This window comes from Acomys minous (assembly GCF_964271855.1).
Source record: "Acomys minous genome assembly, chromosome: 5".
Classification (NCBI taxonomy): Eukaryota; Metazoa; Chordata; class Mammalia; order Rodentia; family Muridae; genus Acomys; species Acomys minous.
In genome coordinates, this window is record NC_140494.1 from 790,001 (window position 1) to 812,007 (window position 22,007).

The following is a 22,007-nucleotide window of genomic DNA, read 5'->3' on the forward strand; positions in this document are numbered from 1 at the left end:
TGTGATGAAGACAGGCCTGGACAGCGTGAAAAGTGCTCTCAGGGCGTTTCTGGACAACGCAGCGGAGGACCTGGAAAAGACGATGGAAAACCTCAAGCAAGGCCAGTTTACTCACACCAGGAGCCAACCCAAAGGGGTGACGCAGATCATCAACTACACCACCGTGGCTCTACTGCCCATGCTCTCGTCCCTGTTTGAGCACATCGGCCAGCATCAGTTTGGAGAAGATCTGATATGTATGTAAACTGGGTCCTTAGAGGCTGGTTTTCGAACTAGGACCATCAGGGTCATCCCAGCATGCTGGCTTCCACATGCAGATGCTTGGATGATTGCAGAGCAGAATAGATGGGTTCATGAGTTAACAGAAACCATTCTTTTAGAGGCAGGTCTGCGTGTCACACGGACCAGAATAAGGCCACAGTTTGGGGTCGCATCTTCCGCACTGTTGAGGCACGGGTTCCACCACGTTCCCTGAATCCATCACATCTTTTCCAGTGTTCATTTTCGATGGATCTGGAGCATAGGAGCATGCCACATTAAATGCTTTCAAATAATCTCTATTGCTATCATTGTCAAAATCTTTGTTTTCACCAGTAGGAACATGGGTTGTAGTCATGCCATTGTATCTGTGTGGGCTGGGATTGGAAAGCCACATTCCTTAGATTTCTTTTGGCTTTTGAGCATGCATTATACAATAATTTAAAGGTATTTCCTAGCTACTCTGTTTAATTTTCCTAACATCAAATACTATATGAAGGGAAAGGTGGAAAGAGAGTGCAATAATTAGGATCATATATTGTTCTTGAAGAGGACTGGAGTTTGGTTCCTAAAGTCCACTTCAGATGGCCTACAACCCCCTGTAAATTCAGCCTTAGGGGGGCCCAGGCCTCAGGCCTCTGCAGGCACCTGTCCTAGCGTGCACACATTCACAGGTAGACAGATAAGCATATATCTAATTAAAAATAAAATTTTAAATCTCCTGGAAAAACATCTGAATGTCAGATCATTGGAGATATCACTTGTGAGTTATGGTAAAAAATACTTATTATAGTCAAGATTGTGTGGACTAAAAGACCTTTTTCCATGCAAACCTTTGTAGAACATAGAATATTTATTTCTCTCCAGAACAATACTCAAAACTGACATTTATTCCTTCTCATTGTATTCTTGGGCAAGTCCTTTCCTTTCACATACTGAGAAAGAGTATTAAAGATAATTCTCAGAATATTCTAGATAATCACAACACATTCTTTAAAGCAGGGGAGAATTTTGGGGAAAAAACCGCTTTTATGTTTTATGTTGTAAATGTGTTCTTACTTTGCCCTTTCTAAAGTTTCAAACATTACAGTGATTCTGGTGATGAATTCTGGGTTGGGCTATGAGTTCCCCGGGGTCATTTGTTATATAAGTGTTTACTTCTCTCTGTTCTCAGTGGAGGATGTGCAGGTGTCTTGTTACAGAATTCTGACCAGCTTGTATGCCCTGGGAACCAGCAAGAGCATCTACGTGGAGAGGTAAGAGCTGAGAACAGACAGCCTGGTACCAATGGCGACTGCACCTCAAAACCTCACTTTATAAAACCTCACTTTATACTCGTTTCTCACTTTTAAAGCAACGCAGGTTCATCTGTCCAGTTTCTTAAGCAGGACTGACAGTCTTTAAGTTAAGAAGTATTATTACAGAGCACAGTGGAGTAATGGAAAAGACGTGCAAACAATTATCTTTTGTATAATGGCATAGCATATAAAAATTTGGGCTTACGGAGACTGATGCACCAACCAAGGACCATGCATGGACTCGACGTAGGCCCCTTACAGATGTGTAGCCAACATATAGCTTGGCCATCTGTGGGACCCTAGAAAGAGGAGAGGGGGATGTCTCTGACATGGACTGTATTGCCTGCTTTTCAATCACTTCCCCCTGTCGGGGCTTCCTCACCAGGCCACAGGGGAAGAAGATACATTCAGTCCTGAAGTGTCTTGATGTACTGGTGTGGGGTGTGGTGGTAGTGGGGCGGATCTCCTTATCTGAGGAGTATGGAGAGAGGGATAGGGGAAGAGGGAGGGAGGGAGGGTGGGACCTGGGGGAGAGAAGGTTCGGGGGGGGGGGGTGGTATGATCCGCATGTGAGGTGAATAAAAATAAATTTAGTGTTTTATCTTTTGCGTAACAGCATAGTACATAAAATTTAAACTTAGTGTTTGCAAGTCATAGGAGGTCGCCTGCCAGCTTTGTTTGTTACTGTGTGTCAGGACAGCCAAGTGTGGACTGCAGAGATGGCTTAGGAAGTGAAGACCAGACCCACATCACCAAAAGCCAACATGGCAACACACAGCTTGTAGTCTCAGGGCTGGGGAGGGCAGAGGCAGGAGAATCCTGGCGCTTGCTTGACAGCACAATCTAGATGAATTGGTAGGCTCCAGGCTCAGTGAGAGACCCTGACTCAAAAAAAAAAAAAAAAAAAAAATCAAAAACCAAAAACCAAACCAAAACAAAACAAAACAAAAACCAAATAAACTAGGTTGGAGAGTAGCTGAAGAAGTGACTCAATGTTGACTTCTGGTCTCCTGATGTGCGCACATATGCCCACCCCCCCCACCCCACTCCCAGAGAGCGAGAGGGAGGGGGATGTAGTAAGCTGGAAACTCATTAAAACCAGCTCCATTTTCTCACATTCCAGACAGAAGTGACCAAGCACTGCAAATGCTGGTGACAGGCAAACTAAGCCCTGCCATTTGACATATTCTTGGATTTTGGTGTCTATTTGTGATTATTTTCCTAACCAATAATAATCCCCAAATTCAGAAATTCTCAGCTAAATTCACTCATATATGAAGTAGTTATGACTCATCACTACGTTATCACACAATGGGTTTGGTTTATCCTCTTGACTGTTAAATATGCGTGCACTCAGCTTTCCTCTCAGTTTTAAGGCTGCAGGTGTAGTAGCAGGGCCCTGATTTTATTCTCAGACATTTTCTTAATTCTCCTTTGTTTGTTATTCCTTTTGTCTATGCTTTGGCACTCACATTTTTTAATTTTATGAATTTTCTTTTCTTGCCTGTTATATGTAGGTAGTATTTTTATACACAGGGACTTTGGATTTTTTGTTTAATGGCATTTGTCAATTACTTCATACATGTTCTTTCTCCTTAGTATTATAATGTCAAAAGCTCCCATCACACTTTTTTAGCAGAAAAAAATTCCAAAATCAGTTTTAGTCTTATGATGTGTTTTCCATTACTGAGATTTAACTTTTCATGCTGTTGTTTGATTATTAAATATTAGTTAAATGCCAGGTGCAGGGATGCAGCAGTGAAAAAGCAAGATCTCCAGCTGTCAGAGATCTTGACTCTGCTGGAAGAAACTGGCACCCACATCCAAGGGAACTGATGGATATAACGGTAGATTGTGCTTGACATTTGAGTAACCACACCTAAGAATGGGTCAATTAGAACCTAACTTTTAAATCTTATAACTAATAAAAATTCACAGTCCAAAAACTCACCTGATAGCACACTTTTCAAGAAAACAAAACAAAACAAAAGCCTCTGTCATTAAGTGTCTAGGCATGTTTGTTTCTGGAAGATTTTAAACTACCTAACAATATTATGTAGGGACTAGAGAGATCTCAGCAGTGTACACTGTCCTTGCAGAAGACCCACACTCTGTTTCCAGTGGCCACTTTAGTCAGTTCATAGTCACCTGTTACATGTGCTCCAGGGACCCAGTGTCCTCTTCTGGCCTCCAAGGGCACCTACATGCAGATATCTGCCACGCACAGGTCATTAAAATAAAATTGGAAAAATGTTTAAAAGTAAAGTAATATAATATTTTATATTAATTTAAGTCACATTTATATATTTGTATACTTCTTTTAGGGAGTTTATAATATTCTTAAATAACTTCCCTATCAGTCTTTATTTGATAAACAACTTAAGATTCCAACAAAGCTGCGAATTAAGTAAATTATTAATAATAAGGAGGAAGAGTGAAGAAAATACTATCAAAATTTAATCTCTGTCACCCATCAATGAAACATCATTTGGCTTCTTAGATAGTTTCTTCTTGTTATAAACGATAAATCAATTTCAAGTAATACTGGTAGCTTTTACCATTTTTGCATTTATAACATGTCACAGCTATTATGAAATTATTTTTATGTGGTAAGTTTGCATAAAACACAGTCAGTATTATTCCTTCAACTTCTTACTCTTCTGCATCCACTATGTCAGTAGCAGGAATTCCCCCATTGTTATTTTACTTAAAAAAGGAAAAGTGGAAGAAAGGAAAAGGCAGCCAGGGAAGGAAGAACCCTTCCGATTTGTGAGCACAGGAGCAGAGCTTGTCATTTTCATGGTTTGTTTGTCTTGCTAATCTGATTTTAAAGCTATTCCTAATAGACAATTTATTGTTTATTCCACAGATCAAGATTTCTTCATGAAAGCTATTATTATTATTATTATTATTATTATTATTATTATTATACGAATATACAATATACAAAACTGGATTTCAGGATTGATTTTTAGTAGCAATATTGGTGTTGGTCCTGAAGGTTAAATTCACCAATTCCAATGTAACTTCTTCAGTTATTCATCTGGAAACAATAAACCTTTTGTACTTGCAGGCAGCGGTCTGCACTTGGAGAATGCCTGGCTGCCTTTGCTGGTGCCTTCCCTATAGCCTTTTTAGAAACCCATCTGGACAAACATAATGCTTACTCCATCTACAACACCAGGTCTTCACGAGAAAGAGCAGGTAGCTATGCTCATTCTGTTTGCTTTGTTTTTTGTTTTGTTTTGGGAAATGAAGTCATGTCTTGATGATGCATGCTGAATTTTCCTGCACTTCTGCAGCGTTTTCTGTTCTTGAGAGAGTGAGATAATGTATTCAGAAGTTTTGTTTTCTGAAAATCAGGGAGCAGTCAGCTGGAGTGAGGCGGCTCATGAGCCCGGCTTACCAGCCGAGCTCCCTTTCCTCAATTACGAGAGCTAGGGGTTAGTTGCAAGGTATGGGTGATTTCTTACCATGATTGACAGATGAGGTAGTTCATAATTTGAAGAAATCTGTGCATATGTGGGCTAAAAATCCCATAATTTTAATCATTTTTATGCTTGATCATGAACAGGCATAGATGGCAAATAGGGAGTTTTCTGCTATATAGTGGTTTTTTAATTTTTCTCTTTCGGTTTATGATCTCTGAGGTACCTTGTTCTTACGTATTATAATTTAGCATTCTTATTTCAATGTGTGCTTCCTTTAACATTTCTGGAAGAAAATTTGTTCAGTTGCTTCTAAGTTAATGAGACATAGACAAGTGAATAATCCACTAAAGCAGACAAAATAACCAGCAAACATGAAAGAGTAGTTTGATCTGCTTTCTTATTAAGTAGTCTTACTGTAAGTCAGAAAGGGCTATGGTATTATCATTTATTCATTGATAGATTTGTGTCCTTCATTGTTTTTATACTTTTTAACGTTTATTTTGTGTCTATGATGTATTGTGTGTGTGTGTGTGCACGTGCGCGCGCACGCGCATGCGCATGTATGTGTGTATATACACATACACTCACACATATGCTACACTGTTCATGTCAATTGCAGATGACAACTTGCTTGTCCTAGTTCATGTGTTTTTAATTGTTTTCTCTATCTGACTTGTCACTTAAAAAGCTTAGAATTGGAATTCAGAGAAACTTAACCAACAACTTCTGGATGTAAGGTGTGTCTCCCTAAGATCCATGTGTGGTACCCCACACAGGACAATCTGAGTACTTGTTGGGCAGATAGCCCTCTTTTGCTAATGACTCCAGCTGAAAGAGACATGCACTGCCCTGCTAATGACTTTAGAGACTTACCTTTGAGAATTTACTAGAATTATTAACAGGAATGCGAACTGAGCTAAATGAAGAGTAAGCTGACTCTTCTTCTTCTTCCAGTAGCCTTAGAATAGTCAAGACTGATCCTCAAGGCTAAATATGTCACAGATGCCCTCTGAGGGGACCTCTTCTGTTTGATGTTTTTCTAAGTCTATATATTTTGGATGCTTTCTAACAGTCTCAGAATATTCTGGCATGCACACCTCTCCATCTGTGAGCTCGCTTCTCTGTGACATAGTTACACCGTTGCTTGTTTTATTTTGTTTTTTAGTGAATATTACCAAGTAAGAAATGTTTAGTGTCCTGAATAATTATTCAATTTGTCTATTTTGTCAGTCTCACCCCATGAGTAAATACAAGTATAGGCAAATGTATTGAATGTATAATAGTAATATTTTGACATAGTTTTTATAAGTAGTGAAAAATAGTTAAGTTCAAATTGTTGATTTTTCTCTGTAATAATATACAGTCATCTTATTAAGGATTTGTGAGTCCTTAGTATTTGGACATGAGTCAAGAGCAAAGTAGATTTATAACCTCTGTTCAGATAAGGAACTGTGTGGGCAGATTACTTACTTGCTCAGATTTCTATACCACCTTGCTTGCATATCAAAGGGAATTAAATTTCATTATTTCCAGAGCATTTTTGTTAGGTTATGGCAGATAGAGGAGATATGATACAAAGATGACTAAGATTTGATTCTTTAGAGTTCTGGCCTAATGTAGAGAGAGAAGCTGGTAGACATGGTTAATAGAATTCAGAATAAAGACTACTGGGCACCAGAAAGTAATGTTATGCTAGTGTCCCTGGGAAGACAACACAGATAACTCAGGATGAGTCCTGAAGTTGGGAGGATGGAAACTCTGGTTCATTAGGGAAAGCATGACTGGAGACAGCTCCCAAGAGAGGTGAGCAGACAGTGAACAAGGCTGGGAAGCCAGAGGAGGGATGAAAGAATGGAGACTGAAGCCAGCAGCAGAGAAGATTCACTTCCCGGCTATAGAGGGGGCATTGACGTATTGTAGAGATCCATCCTGAAAGCAGCAAGAGAGATCAGTGTACAGCTCAGCTGGGTTGAGACCTGGAAAAGCAAAGTGACTAGACAGCACCCACTGGGAAGACTAGGCAGCGAGTGGTTCTGAGGTTTCCTGGAGGGAGCATCATCTCAGATGTGAGCCAAGGAAGCTGCTTCTGCAGCTAGCCAGGACAACTGACTGGATAACACCTTGAGTAAATATGTTGGAGAGGAAGTGAAAAGTTTAAACCCATGTGTTTCAGTGGACCCTGGGGAAAAATACAGGATAAGTTGGGGAGGGGGAGGGAAGATAAATACATAAAACTTGGAATGTGCATAGCTATAGCAAACAGAAGCCGGCAGTAGTGAATGTAGTTGCCAAGAGGCTAAAAATGGATCCTCAAAGAAGCCAACATCTAATTCAGCAAGGAGAAAGGTGTTTGTTAAAAAGACAGTGCTATAATTGAGTAGAGAGTCACAGAGTTAGGAGATGACAATGGTAAGGAAGGAGGTGAGGAAGTTCAGGAAAAGGGAAAAGCTGCCTAGCAACCAGTGAGCTGTTATTATGAGTTCCTTGTGTGCTGGAAAGCTGAGCTGAGTTGTACATCATTGTACAGACGGTGATGCCTGGGAGCTTCTGGAGACATTTGCACATCTGTAGCTATGGCTTGCCAGGAGCTGCTAGAGAGGAGAAGGCTGGCACTAGGGACCTGAGCAAGGTCCTGTGGTCAGAAAATCATTCAGACATACAGGAAGTAACAAGAGAAGGACCTCAAACTCCTTCCTCTAAAAAGAGGGGATAGAGGTGAATGGGGAGACATGGAGATGGCATGACAATGGCGGAGAGTGAGAGAAGCAGGGGGAAGAGAGAACGGCTATTCTTGTTTGCTGTGAAGTAGGCAGAACAGCTGTCCACTAGCCCCAGAGCATGATGGCAAGGCAGGATCTTGGGGTTAGGAAAGAACTTTGAAGTGACGGCCATGGTAAAGAAGAAGAAGAAGAAGAAAGAAGAAAGAAGAAGAAGAAGAAGAAGAAGAAGAAGAAGAAGAAGAAGAAGAAGAAGAAGAAGAAGAAGAAGAGAAGAAGGTGCCAGAAGTACAGCTAGGTTTGCGTTTTGAAGGGAAAAATGAAATATGGCATCTCTTTGAGACAGACAGATCTGTCACATGACCTTTCTTACATTGAGTATAATCCAATTGTATCATGATTCTTTAGCTCTCAGTTTACCAGCAAATGTGGAAGACGTGTGCCCAAATATTCCATCTCTGGAGAAGCTCATGGCTGAGATTATAGAGCTGGCAGAGTCAGGCATCCGCTACACCCAGATGCCACACATGATGGAGGTTGTACTGCCCATGCTGTGCAGCTACATGTCACGGTGGTGGGAACACGGTCCTGAGAACCACCCAGAGAAGGCCGAGATGTGCTGCACAGCCCTCAACTCAGAGCACATGAACACACTGCTGGGCAACATTCTCAAAATCATCTACAACAACCTGGGGATCGATGAAGGAGCCTGGATGAAGCGCTTGGCCGGTAAGAACTGGAAATAACACACCCTACCATTTGTTTTATTTCCAACAAAAGTCTGAAATACTGAGGGCTAGAAATTTTCCACAGTAGTCTTCAGTGGTTTCTCCTGTGCTCAAAACTATCATTGCTTAGCCCTGCTATGCTATTTAAAAAGATATGGATCAGATCAGACATTTGCTAACTGCTCTAGTCTCACTTTTGTTGCCATGATAAAATATCTTGACCAAAAGTATCTTTTGAAAGAGAGATTTTAATTTAGCTGACACTTGGAGTTACAGTATATCATTGCAAGGATATCAAGTGCAAAAGGAAATAAATGCATGCACACCCACTTGATTTCTCTTACTCAGCTTAATTTCTCTACTCTTATATAGTTTAAGACTTCCTGCTTCGGGAATGGTGTCACCCACAGCGGTCTGGGTCTTCCACAGCCACTTAATTGAGGCACCCCTCCCCCAGACATGCCCACCAGCCAACCCAATGTAGACAATTCCCCATTGAGACTCTCGTCCCAGGTAATTCTGGGTTGTATTGAATTGACTACTAGAGCTACTTATTCCATAGTTAATAATTTCAAAGAGTTTTCTAAATTATTTATTTCTATATAAGATTACTTAGCAAGCCCAAGAAACTACGACTATTAATATGAACAGTGAATAGGTATAGACAGAGACAAAAATATAATACTGGATTTTGAAACAACCTACCTTCATATTACTCTCCTGTGACAATGGGCTGTGGAACTAAAGTAAAACATGTACAGGTCAGCTTGTCACTGCAGTGTTCATATTAAAATTCTGGAAGCTATCTAAATACCCAACAGCTGGAGAAATATGGGTAAATAGTTTCTGAATATCCTCTTACTAAAATGTTACATTTTCTCCAAACACTTAGGTTTCAGCCGCATTTTGTGTCTTGGGAAATATTCACTAGCTAGCTAGCTAGCTAGCTAAATAGATAGATAGATAAGCAAAATTTTTAAAGAAATGCAGAATGATCTGTGTATAGTATGAATTAATGAGTTTACCTGTTGATAAAAACATATATAACACCAGGGTTTTAATGATCGAAGAGGTGTATGTATGTGTATATATTTCTGTATATGAAAAAGTATGAATTTTATATAGCTTTAAGGTAAAATTACATCTTAAAATTTGCTTGTACAAACCTCGAATTATTACTGCGTGCTAACTAGGACAGCAGTGATGTGTATAAGCCAACCCTTCAGGAGCGGGGGATGGGATGAAGAGAGGGGCCTGCAGGTCTCACATGCTGATACTTCCGAGAGTGTTTGTCTTCTAAAAAAAACAAAGGATCTGGAAGACTCATTTCCATTTGGGGGGCATTGTATGATAATATTGATTTCTGATATGATTCCAAGTCTTTTTTTTTCTTTATTCTAAATCATCAATCTTTTGTTTTAAAAAAAGTGCATTGAATTGAGTTCATTACTCATGTTTAAGCATCAATTAGACAATCGTGGGTAGAGAATTTGCAGAGACACAGCCTCTGTCCTTAAGGAAGCCACGAGAGAGAAGAGGTGGGGATCTCACTCCTATTATCACACCAGCAATTTCTCCTTGTTTTAATGTGTATCTTCACAGCAGAAGTTTCTAAACAGTGTTTCTAAACAGTGTTTTCACAGCCTATCATCAACAAGGTCAAACCTCAGCTCTTGAAAACTCATTTCTTACCACTGATGGAGAAGCTAAAGAAAAAGGCTGCCATGGTAGTATCTGAGGAAGACCACCTGAAAGCGGAGGCCAGAGGGGACATGTCTGAGGCCGAGCTGCTCATTCTAGATGAGTTCACCACTCTGGCCAGGGATCTCTATGCCTTCTACCCACTCTTGATCCGATTTGTGGACTATAACAGGTACACTGTGCAAAAGTGGCTCATTCCCCACAGTCCTTCAGGGTCTGCTCGGCTAATCTGGTCATAAAGATCACTTAGACCACTGACTCCTGAGCCATGAGTTTGTTCATGGTTATAATATGACAAGATATTATGCATACATAATGATGTATAATAGATAATAATGCATACATTAATTCTCATTGAGCATCTTCAGCTTACCACTGGATACTGTTTGCTGAAACCTTCTATGCATTGAAAGTAGTATATTTATTGTTATATTATTTCTGTTTCTTCAGCAGAGACTGGAGCTGTAGATGAACATGTTTTCATATTATGTAGAAAGAAAATGCTTTAAAATTGTTATAGTATATACAAATAATATGTATATATATACAAAACATCATACATAAGTGTGGATATGGATTATAAAGTAATAATTTATCAAAATAAATCTAAACTTTTTACTTTTAATTTCTTTCTCTTTCAAAGCAGTTGGACAGTTATAATGTTTACAGGTTTTTAAATGTTACAGTGTAACCATGAAACCATTATGAATTCTCTGGTCAGCAAACATGACCTGATTGGGTGTAGTAGCATACAGTTTTAATCCTATCACCCAGAAGAGTCAGAAATAGGCAAATATCTGTGAGTTCAAGGCCAGCCTGGTCTATATAACAAATTCCAGGCTAGCCAGGGACCCTGGAGAAAGAGAAAAAGAAAGAAAGTGTGTGTGTGTGTGTGTGTGTGTGTGTGTGTGTGTGAGAGAGAGAGAGAGAGAGAGAGAGAGAGAGAGGGAGAGGGAGGAGGAAGAGAGAGAGAGATTGATTTGGGTGGAGGGGGAAGGCTTGTTTTTCTTAGTTAACTTTAACTGAGAACCTGTTTATTATGTGTTTCAGGGCAAAGTGGCTGAAGGAGCCCAACCCGGAAGCAGAGGAGCTATTTCGCATGGTGGCTGAAGTCTTCATCTACTGGTCCAAATCCCATGTAAGTATGAGAATGCTGGCCAGAAATATCTATGATTTTATGTGTGATGAGGGCTTTGAAAAGGTAGACCAGTTGTCTGGCCCCTGCAGTCAGTGTCTGAATGGCATTTCCTGAGTTTGTCTCTTAGAATTCACTTGATAGCTTAGGACAGAAGGAAGTTGCCTCTGGGAACTTCCAGGAAATAGAGCCTTATTTCAGCTCTGTAATTTATATTTTAAAGGTAACAAACTTTTGATAGCGTTGTATAAATATTAATGTTTGTTTGTATCCCCCCTCTTTTCAATAGTGTGTCATGTAACCCAGGCTAGTAGTAAGTGGCTGCTTCACCTTCACATGCTGTGACTCTTTAGGGCCTGCCTGGTTTAAAATCACTTTTTAAACATGTACATTTGCATATTTTCACGGATGTCTGATAGTCTTTGTCATCCTAGGAAACTGCTTTAGGCTGTTTCTGCTCTTCTAAGTAAATTAAATGAGGTGTTTTGTTTGTTTGTTTGGTAGCTTGGCCATGTTAGCTCAAAGATATACCCTGGTTTAGATCGCAGCCCTTAATATTCTGAGCCAGGACCTCACTCTATAGCTTAAGCTAGCCTTGGAGTTAGCCTGACCTTAAGCTTGTAATTCTCTTGCTTCTGTGAGACCATTGGCATGTGCTACCATGCCTGATGAATGATTCCTTATTTTGTGCAGCACACTTTAAAGGATACATTAGCTTATTGACGTATCTTTTGGGGGAAATGTATATTCTAGAGTAAATCAACCCACCTTTACTCACCAAAACCAGAGATGGATTAACAGTCTTTTACTTTTCCCTCTGTTCCATAGGTAACCCAATATTTACTTGCCAAGGGGACAAATGGGAGGGATCCAGGGCTAGATGCTTTAAGATATTGAAAACTGTTGGAAAATTGGCATATGTATTCTACTCACCAGGCACTTAAACACCAATGAAGCATCTTTTAACTTTTCTTAAAGAATAGTTTAGGATGAGGACTCTTTAGTATAACCAGAAGGCTCATTTAATGGTACTTTCAATAGTAGGGGTAGTGATATATATCTTAGAATCAAACCTATTTATACATATCAATATTGTCTCCAGATACTTAAAATGAATTGATTTTACCATTCTGTTTCAAAATTAAAAGCACATGAAATAATGTCATGGCACTTTTAGAATTAGATGAAATACCTATCAGAATAGAAAGTAGAAAGTTACATCAGAGTTTTGTGTGCTCTAGAAAGGCTGTTTATCCCAGGAGATAGCATATGCCACTCCCAAGCTAAACTGGAGATGGCGTGTTCATACTGTCATTTGGCGACTTGTGATTTCATGACTTAAACTTTCTAAACTTGGTGTCCTGTCTTTCAAAATAGCCATTGAAGGTGGGCCTCACAGCCTGGGTCTGTCATGCCAGTTCCCCAGAAAGTGATGGAAGGGGGCTTATAAGGTCATGGACTGCTTAAGATACAGAGTGAGTTCAAGGCCAAGCTGGACAATTTAATGAGAACTTATCTTCAAATAAGAAGTAAGAAGAGGGGCTGGGCATATACTCAGTGGCACAACAGGTGCTTTGTATGGGAAAAGCCCTGAGTTTCATCCCCAGCATTGGAAAAACTCAGTCACACTCACATTATATAGTTCGTGAAATAGTTGTCCCTAACCTAGCCATCTTGGCATGTCAGACACCAAAGCATCATCTGCCCTTGAAGACACAATGGGCTCCTCCATCACTCTGACTATATTGCTTTCTCCAAGTAGTTTTAACTGAAATTTCCTTTGCAACCTCTTAGAATTTCAAGAGAGAAGAACAGAATTTTGTGGTACAGAATGAAATCAACAACATGTCTTTCCTCATCACTGACACAAAGTCCAAGATGTCCAAGGTATCAAGTCTTCTCATCTGTTTCAATGTTCCTTTATGGGATGATGGCTTATATAGGGTTATTTTTGGTGAAAACTTTCATAATAGAAATTGGGTTGGTTTGATAATATCACTCAGTGATGTAAAGACATTTGTGCTTTGTTTCTAGGAATAGTTTGAATCAGATGTGATAAAGCACTGAGACATAAAAATGACCTTTGAAGGATAACATTCTTATAGATAACCTGTAACCAAACTTACTAAAAATACTTTTCTTACAAATTGGAACATATAAAATATACAATCTACACAATAAACACATATCTTTGGAATATAAATATTCTTGCTTCTAATATTCAGAAAATTATATATTTGATGGAATACAACTAAATATTGAATAATATACTGCAGTATTATGACTTAGTATACCTTTATAATGAATCAGTTGTTGTGGTTGGAGATACAGCTCAGTGGTTAAGTGTACTGGCTGCTCTTGTGGGGGACCCAAGTTCAATTCTCAGCATCCCATGGTGGCTCACAACCATCTGTAACTCCAGTTTTTCATGATCTGATGCCTTCTTCTTGTATCTGTAGGTACCAAAACACACATGCATAGATATACATGCAGGCAAAATCTCTATACACATAAAAAATAAATCTTTTAAAAAAATTAATCAACTGCTGCATCACTTCTCACTTTGCTATGAATTCTTTCAGTACCAGGCTATAACTCAGTCCACCTTCATTTTCTTGTTTTGTTTTGTTTATTTGTTGTTTGTTTTTGACATAGTGCTCCAGTGTGCACTATCCTAGAACTCACTATGTAGCTCATGCTGGCTTCAAGCTCACAAAGATCCATCTACCTTTGCCTCTCCAGTGCTGGGATTAAAGGCATAGGCTATTTCACCTTCTTTTAAGTAATAACAATCACTTGCATGCTAAACTCCCCGTTGTTTCATGTATCAGTTCCCTATGATATTCAGGTTGGAATTATTGCTACCAATAGCCAGCTGCTGTGGTGCATGTGTTTAATTCTAGCACTTGGAAGGCAGAGGCAGGCAGCTCTCTGTGAATTCTAGGCCAGCCAAAGTCTAGGACATCCAGGGGTACACAGTGAGATCCTGTATCAACACACACACACACACACAGAGAGAGAGAGAGAGAGAGAGAGAGAGAGAGAGAGAGAGAGAGAGAGAGAGAGAGAGAGAGAGAGAGAGAAGAAAGAAAGAAAGAAAGAAAGAAAGAAAGAAGAAAGGAAAAGAAAATGAAAGAAAGACACCCAATGTACTTTAAGCGGATATGGGGCAATTAAATTCTTAGGTTAGAACTTTCTCTCTTTATTAGAAGACTACTCTCTGCCCATCAGAACTCAATGTAGATTTGAGGTACCCTGTGGACCAGCATAGTCCTTAAAAGAGTCACAAGATGCTGCAGTTTTACACCAATGCTCCTGAATGTCTGCATCACTAAGACTGGCATACAACTCAGTTCCTCAGGAGATAGACTAAATTTATAACAAAAGAGGAAAATGCACTTTGCAAAAGTTATGTATAAACTATACAGATAGCTTATAAACAATCCAGATAATGTGTACATATCTTTAAAAAATCCTGTACATGCATGCATATTGTACAGTATCTATCTAAACAAAAATAAGCTTTCTGTACTTAAATTTCTTTAATAATTGAGATTTAGAAAGCATATTATATGTGAAATTAACATATGGAATTCCTTAATAATATGTGTCTTTCTATCTAACAATTATATGGGAATAAAATATCATTAGTAAATGAGAAAGATATAGGAAGAATAAAAACTAAAAGAAAAAAAACACGCTAGGAAGAAAAGATAACATTTCAGAATGGTTAGGATTCCTGAAAATAGGGACCAGGATAAATCAAGGAAGGTGGAACCATGATTATGTCAAGGGTTAGGAAGCTCTGAATGAAAGCGGTGTGGCTGGGCATCCCAGTGTTCATCTTTGTTCCACAGGCGGCCGTTTCTGATCAAGAAAGGAAGAAGATGAAGCGCAAAGGGGACCGCTACTCTATGCAGACGTCCCTGATTGTGGCAGCTCTGAAGCGGTTGCTGCCTATTGGGCTGAACATCTGTGCCCCTGGGGACCAAGAGCTCATTGCTCTGGCCAAAAATCGATTTAGCTTGGTGAGTGTCCTGGTCACCCAGGGGTGGTAGTCATCAGACCTCCAGGCTTTGGCATTGCATCCTTTGAATAACTATGTCTATATTTCATTTACAGTTACATATTTTTTTTAGTAAATAGTTTTTTCTGCAGTCCCTAGGACTCAAATCAATGACTGCCTATTATTTTTAGGGCTTTTTTTTTTATCCTGAGTCATGGTAATCACCTCCAAGGCATATTCTGGAGGCAAACATATGAATATCATGCCACAGGGGGTAAAATGGATAGCTCCTTCATAAAATCTATATAAGAATTATGGACAGATTTTTGTGAGGTGATTTTTCAACATTAGAAGCAAAATGCATTATGCCAGTGGTGGCTTAGGTGAGGTGTCAGCTTTCAGGAGCTCTGGTCCTTCTTAGGCACTGAGATTTAATTTTGCTAGAGTTGTTTCCTTGATTTTATTTTGCATAATTACAGATGACTCTGTAAGCTTTCAGTGATGTGCCTTGGGATTATTAGTCTGTATTTATGCAAAGCAGGGAATACATTCTGCCTGTCCCCTTTCCCAGAGACTAACAGCAAAGCATTTATGTGGATCTTGTTTTGTGTCCTAGGATGAGAGAATGGAGGGAGTCCTAGGCAGAGTTTTGTGATATATGATTTTCACTTACACACTCCTTGTTCCAGCTCTGCTATGGAGTGTGTGGTGACATGCAAACATCTCATTATGGAGATGTGAAAGCCATGGATTTACTTCCATGTGGCTTCAGTCTTCTCTCTTCTTATGAATTAGATACTCACTCTGCTGACCCTTGACACCCCTACTGAGCAATTAAAGTAGATGGCAACTGTGTTTAAAGTAGTTTCAGTGTAGAGAATATTTCCTGATGGGTAGAGATGCAGCTCAGCAGTTAAGAGAATGTTCTGCCCTTGGAAAAGACTGAGTTTGGCTCCCAGAAAACTTACTGTGGCAACTCACAATCACCTGCAACTCCTCCAGGGTATCTGGCATCTTCTTCGGGACTCTATGGGCAACTGCATGCATGTGAACACATGCACCATGCGAGCGAGCGCGCGCGCGCGCGCTCTCTCACACACACACACACACACACACACACACACACACACACACACACACACGGGGTGGGGGGGATTAAAAAGATCTGAGAATGCTTTAAATTTGCAGTATGCAGTTTGATATAAATGCCTGTCAGACATACACTATGTCTGACATACACTATGTGATGGCATTTTGATTTATTCTTTGACTGTGGCAGTTGATGCACTTATTATGAGACTTCTTTTAGGTAACATGTATTTCTTGACAGAAAGACACTGAGGAGGAAGTACGGGATGTAATCCGCAGCAACATACACTTACAAGGCAAGGTAAGCCAGCTTTTATTCCAAATCATGTTTAATGTTTTCAGAATAATACTACAAATAGTCTCGTACTTCCAAATAAAATTATTTTAATGGGCCATTATTATACTTGCAAAGATTTTTGCACTAACAACCCTAATGGTAATAAATGGTGTATTCTTGAAAGTAGAGGATCATAAATTATAAAATTAAGAAACAATATGCCATAGGTTGAATAAATCCTGCATATACACTTTTTAAAACTATTTTTCATGGTTTGGGGGACCTGAAGACAGATATCTATAACAAGTTGAAATTTTCCTTTAGTGTTCAGACAAAACTGTCTATTTAGTAACTATTCTTACATAGGAGGTACTGAGAATTGCTGCAGTAGGAATAAGTGAGTTAATTCAAGGAGAGAAAAATCCATTTGAAGACAAATGTAACGAGAAACTATGTTTTCCAGCAGGAGTGAAGGAAGTGCTAAAACTGTTTATTTGTTTGTTTGCTTGTTTATAATACAGTATGCATTTACTCTTACTTGGACATTTTTTGCTACCAGTAAATAGATCACTCATTTACATATAAGATGTATTATGTGAGAAATCTTTTTTTGCTGAGCATGATGAGCAGTGCATGCCTGTAATCTCAACACTGAGAAGTCTGAGGTGGGAATATTGTAAGTTTGTGGCTAACCTGAGGTACATAACAGGGCCGTGTCTCCAAAAGCAAAAACCAACCATAAAAAGAGATCTAACCATTTTGTGACCCCACCTTTAGGTTTCTCCTCCAGTCAGTGACCCTTCTGAGGATTCTGTCTAATTTATAAAAATAAGATGAAGATATAACAATGTTTTTAAAAACCACTAAGTAGTACTTTAGTGTATTAAAATACTCCTTCCCACAGACCTGCATTTCTAGGAGATTTAGTAGAGGTAAAACACACTTCTGTATTCCCAGTGCACTCAGTAAGGACAGGGAAGAGTGGAGAGAGACAGGTTTCCTTTCTGTAGCTCAGAACAGGCTGCTCTGCCACTGACAAGGAAAACTTACACTGACTACTTTTTCCCTGTAGCCAGGACTGGAAAAAGCAGCTTCTATCCTGAAACTGCAGAGGGTTGTAAAAAGAAGCTCTTTGATCTATAGTTAGGCGCCTTTGAGAAAATCTCCAGTAGGCTAAAGTGTGCCCGTTGATGGCTAAGCCCTGAGTTTGTTAACTTATTTGTGAATCTATAAGGAAATAAGAAATAAGAGAGAGATAGAAAATAGACCACACACACACACACACACACACACACACACACACACACACACACACACACAAGCCTTTGAGAAGAACAGGTGGATGAAGTTAAAAACTTCAACCCCGTTTATTGTCTGATTAACAATTTTTATACTTCTGAGACAAAGAGTTTAACATCAGAAAAAGAATTGCCTCAGGGTCAAAAAGGCAATTAATCACAAAACAGATGAATTTGAAAATATAACAGGTTATGTGTTTTTTCACTAAAACTAAATATTTATCTATGTATCTACTACATAAGTTCATAGTGAGTTCATAATGACAAAGGTTGACAAGGCCTAAAGGTTAATGGGATCCAAGAGGTTACAAGATATATGCATTTTCAATTATGACTGATCTGGCTACACATTTTCTAGCTATCTCTTATTTTATAGCAAATTCAGGACAATAACTTTATCTGTCTTTCATTCCAAGATACAAAGCAAATTTAGAAGTCAGTATTTTATGCCAAAGCTGACAAGGCATAAAAATTTACAATGAAACAGTTGTATTTTTTGACACTAATGTACTTAATTTAGATATTTCTTGGTAGCACCATTATATTCTGGGTTCATGGGAAGTTTAAACCAACTTGTCTATAGTTATGGCATGGGCCAGGATGTTTGGTACCGTCTCTAGAGTGAATGTTTAGCTGAAGCCACAAGTCTGTTTCAAGCTTGTCTCCTAGGGAGGCATCTAGAGGTCCCCAAAAGCATTTATTGCATCCATAAACTTTCTATCAACTGTTTAGCTTTTACTTCGAAAATAGTTTGAATTGAGTCATAAAATCTATAAAGCTATTATTGGGAATAATTACATCAGCAGTGGCTCTTCATAAAGATCCCATAGGAGGTTTGCTAAATCAGAGTGGGTAAATACCCAGAAAGTGATGGTTCACACCGTGCTAGATTTTTGAGAGATACAGCAGCACAGAAAAAAAGTGGTGTCAGAGGTTGGAAGAAATTCTGGGGGTGCATCATGGTACAGACCTTGCAAAATACCAGACTACCTTCCAGAAAACCCACATGACTGCTGAACTCCTTTAGCAGAATGGCTTTTGGCAAAGAGGTTCTGAAGAAAGAGGGCTTGTTACCTCATCTAATGTGAGAACTACCTGTATAGGGCCTGTCCCCACCTCTCTCCACTCTAGGAGCCACCCTTCTTAAAGTCTGGATGGATACATGGGCCCAGCTGTAAAGCAGCCTCACCTTAGCCTCACCACCCACACTCCACTGGGACCCTAGATAGAGGCAGAGGCCTTGAGGGAGCCATTGTATGAGAGAGAACATAACGATTTTGCTTTATCAAAAATACCTGTTTAGGGGCTGGAGAGATGGTTCAGAGGTTAAGAGCACTGGCTGCTCTTCTGAAAGTCCTGAGTTCAATTCCCAATACCCACATGCTGGCTCACAGCCATCTATAATAAGACCTGGTGCTGTATCTTGGCATGTAGGCATACATGCAGGCAGAACACTATATGCACAATAAATAAATAAATAAATAAATATTTTTTAAAACCCTGATCAAAAATGAAACACATACTCCTTTGATAAAGATAAGTAACAGAGGAAAGAAAGCATTTTATTTTGAGCAAAGGACAATTTTTAAGACATCATTTCATGTATGAGGTTTTGTCCCTGAGTTTATCTTCACTTCAGATTTATTTCTGTCGTTTGGAGCTATGCCTTCTTAGGAGTTTAGAATTTTTCAATGATCTCCTTTCATTTCTATTGCATAACATGCAGTTTTGTTTTCAGTGGAAATTCTAAAGTAGAGGAGAAGAAAACGGATATTGTTTTGTCTATTTTGAAAGGCATGGCTCTTACATTTTATTTCTTTAAAATGGAGGGTTTTCTCCCACCAAAATGTTTATATCTGCTCAGATTTATGATTTTTTTAAAGTCTTTCTTAAAAACATAAAGAAAAAATATTTTTAAAAAGATCTTTGAGGCTGGAGTGCTGCCTCCTCCGCTGTTAAGGACCATTATGGAAGTCGGTCCCCAGCACTCACACCAGGTACTTCAGGGGATCTGACGCCCTCTTCTGGCCTGCGTGGGCACATGCACTCATGCATACATAGCCACATACAGACACACATTTCAATAAAATAAAAGATTAAAAATTAAACACAAATATTCTATTTTGAATTTTTGTTCTTGAAATATAATAATATTACCAAATAAAACGATGAGATTTCTTTTTTGGTGAGCAAAAAGAATATATGCCGCATTGGTTCATCTTATATAAGAGTCTTCATTACAACGAGAATTTGGTATGTCTAAACTCCTTAAGTTTAGAATTAGTTGTGGGCCTATTTCATTATTTATAAAAATGCACACATAAACCTTTCAACAGTTAGTGTGTGAGTAGGGTGGAGACCGAGGAAGGTTATCTTTATCTTACCTTTTCCTTCATCTGTTTCCACTTCAACTTCAAACTCTAATTATATCTTCAGAAAGGAATAGGCCTCCAAGAGGCAACAACCAAACACAATACTTTAAGACATGGCAGTGGGTGAGGTGGTACACCACTTTAATCCCAGCACTCAGGAGGCACAGGCATAGGCAGGCAGATCTTTGTGAGTTTGAGGCCAACCTGGTCTACAAAAGCGAGTCTAGGATAGCCTGGACTACACAGATAAGCCCTGTCAGAGAAAACCAAAAAACCCACAAGAAACAAAAACAACAAAACAAACCAAAAAAGACAAGACAAAACCCTCACATCAAAGCTGGACAAGGCAACCCAGCAGGGGTAAAGAGTCTCAGGAGCAGGCAAACAAGTCAGACACACCTGCTGTCACAGTTAGGAGTTCCACAAAAACACCAAACTAACAGCCATACCATATACACAGAAGATCTGGTACAAACCCATGCAGATCCTGTGTGTGTTGCTTCCATCTTTGTGAGCCCGTATGCCCCTGCTTAGTTAATTCAATGGGCCATGTTCTCCTGGTGCCCTTCCTCCCCTCTGACTCTTACAATCTTACTGTCCCATCTTCTGTGCTCTGGGCTCTGAGGGGAGGGACCTGATGGAGACCTCCAAGTTAGACTTTCTCTCCACATAATGTCTGGCTGTGGGTCTCTGCATCCACTCCCACCTGCTGCTAGAGGAAGCCTCTCTGATGGTGACTGGACCAGACTCTGAGCTATGAGTAGAGCTGAATATCATTAGAAATAATTCATTATTGTTGTGTTTTTCTTCAAAGACTTGAAGTTTTTGTCATACAAGTCTTTCACTTGCTTAGCTAGAGTTATCCCAAGATACTTTATACTTTATATTATTTATATTATTTGAGGCTATTGTGAAGGGTTTTTTTTCTCAGTCTATTTGCTATTTGTATATAGGAAAACTACTGGGATTTTTTTGTTGTTGTTGTTTGTTTTTCAGTTAATCTTGTATCCACGACACTTTTTTGAAGGTCTTTATCAGCTGTAGGAGTTACCTGGTGGAAAATTTAAGGATCACTTATATATGTTAATACATAATCTGCAAATAAAGACTTTTTGGCCTCTTTGACTTTTTTCTTTCCACTTTGTATTCCTTTGATCTCCTTCTACAATACTGAAGCACTAACTTGAATGGACATGGGGAGAGGGGCAGCCTTGTCTCATTCCTGACTTCAGTGGAATTGCTTTGAGGTTCTATCCATTTATTTTGATGCTGGCTACAGGCTTGCTATAAACCGCCTTTATTATATTTAGGTATGTTCCTTGTATTCAGGGGGCTGGATTTTGTCAAAGGTTTTTTTCTGCATCTGAGGAGATGATAATGTGTTTTTCTTTTCTTTCAGTTTGTTTATATGATGAATTATGTTTACTGATTTTCATATATTGGATCATCCCTGCCTTTCTGGGATGAAGCTTATTTGATCATGGTGGATGATCTTCTTGATGTGTTCTTGGATTCTGTTTGCAAATATGTTATTATTTTTGAATCTGTGGTCATAAGGGGAAATTAGTTTATAATTCTCTTTCCCTATTGAGTGATTATGTAGTTTGGGTATCAGGGACTCATGTGGCCTTATAAAATAAATTGGGCAGTGTTGCTTCTGTTTCTATTTTCTTTATTAAAAAATTAAACACATTTTT

The 22,007-nt window shown here is 39.1% G+C and overlaps 1 protein-coding gene across 5 annotated transcripts in view; it reads left to right on the top strand.

Moving 5' to 3' along the window:
- Positions 1–22,007, top strand: part of RYR2 (ryanodine receptor 2) — a 545,494-nt gene that overhangs the window by 426,755 nt on the left and 96,732 nt on the right. For all 5 annotated transcript variants that reach the window (XM_084782769.1, XM_084782771.1, XM_084782772.1 and 2 more), the window contains exons 65-73: positions 1–236; positions 1,433–1,514; positions 4,630–4,760; positions 8,113–8,433; positions 10,065–10,305; positions 11,184–11,271; positions 13,063–13,155; positions 15,126–15,296; positions 16,605–16,664. The exon at positions 1–236 is cut by the window's left edge and continues 3 nt beyond it. In XM_084782769.1, coding sequence (XP_084638895.1) covers positions 1–236; positions 1,433–1,514; positions 4,630–4,760; positions 8,113–8,433; positions 10,065–10,305; positions 11,184–11,271; positions 13,063–13,155; positions 15,126–15,296; positions 16,605–16,664 — 1,423 coding nt within the window. The remainder of the gene's footprint in view (positions 237–1,432; positions 1,515–4,629; positions 4,761–8,112; positions 8,434–10,064; positions 10,306–11,183; positions 11,272–13,062; positions 13,156–15,125; positions 15,297–16,604; positions 16,665–22,007) is intronic.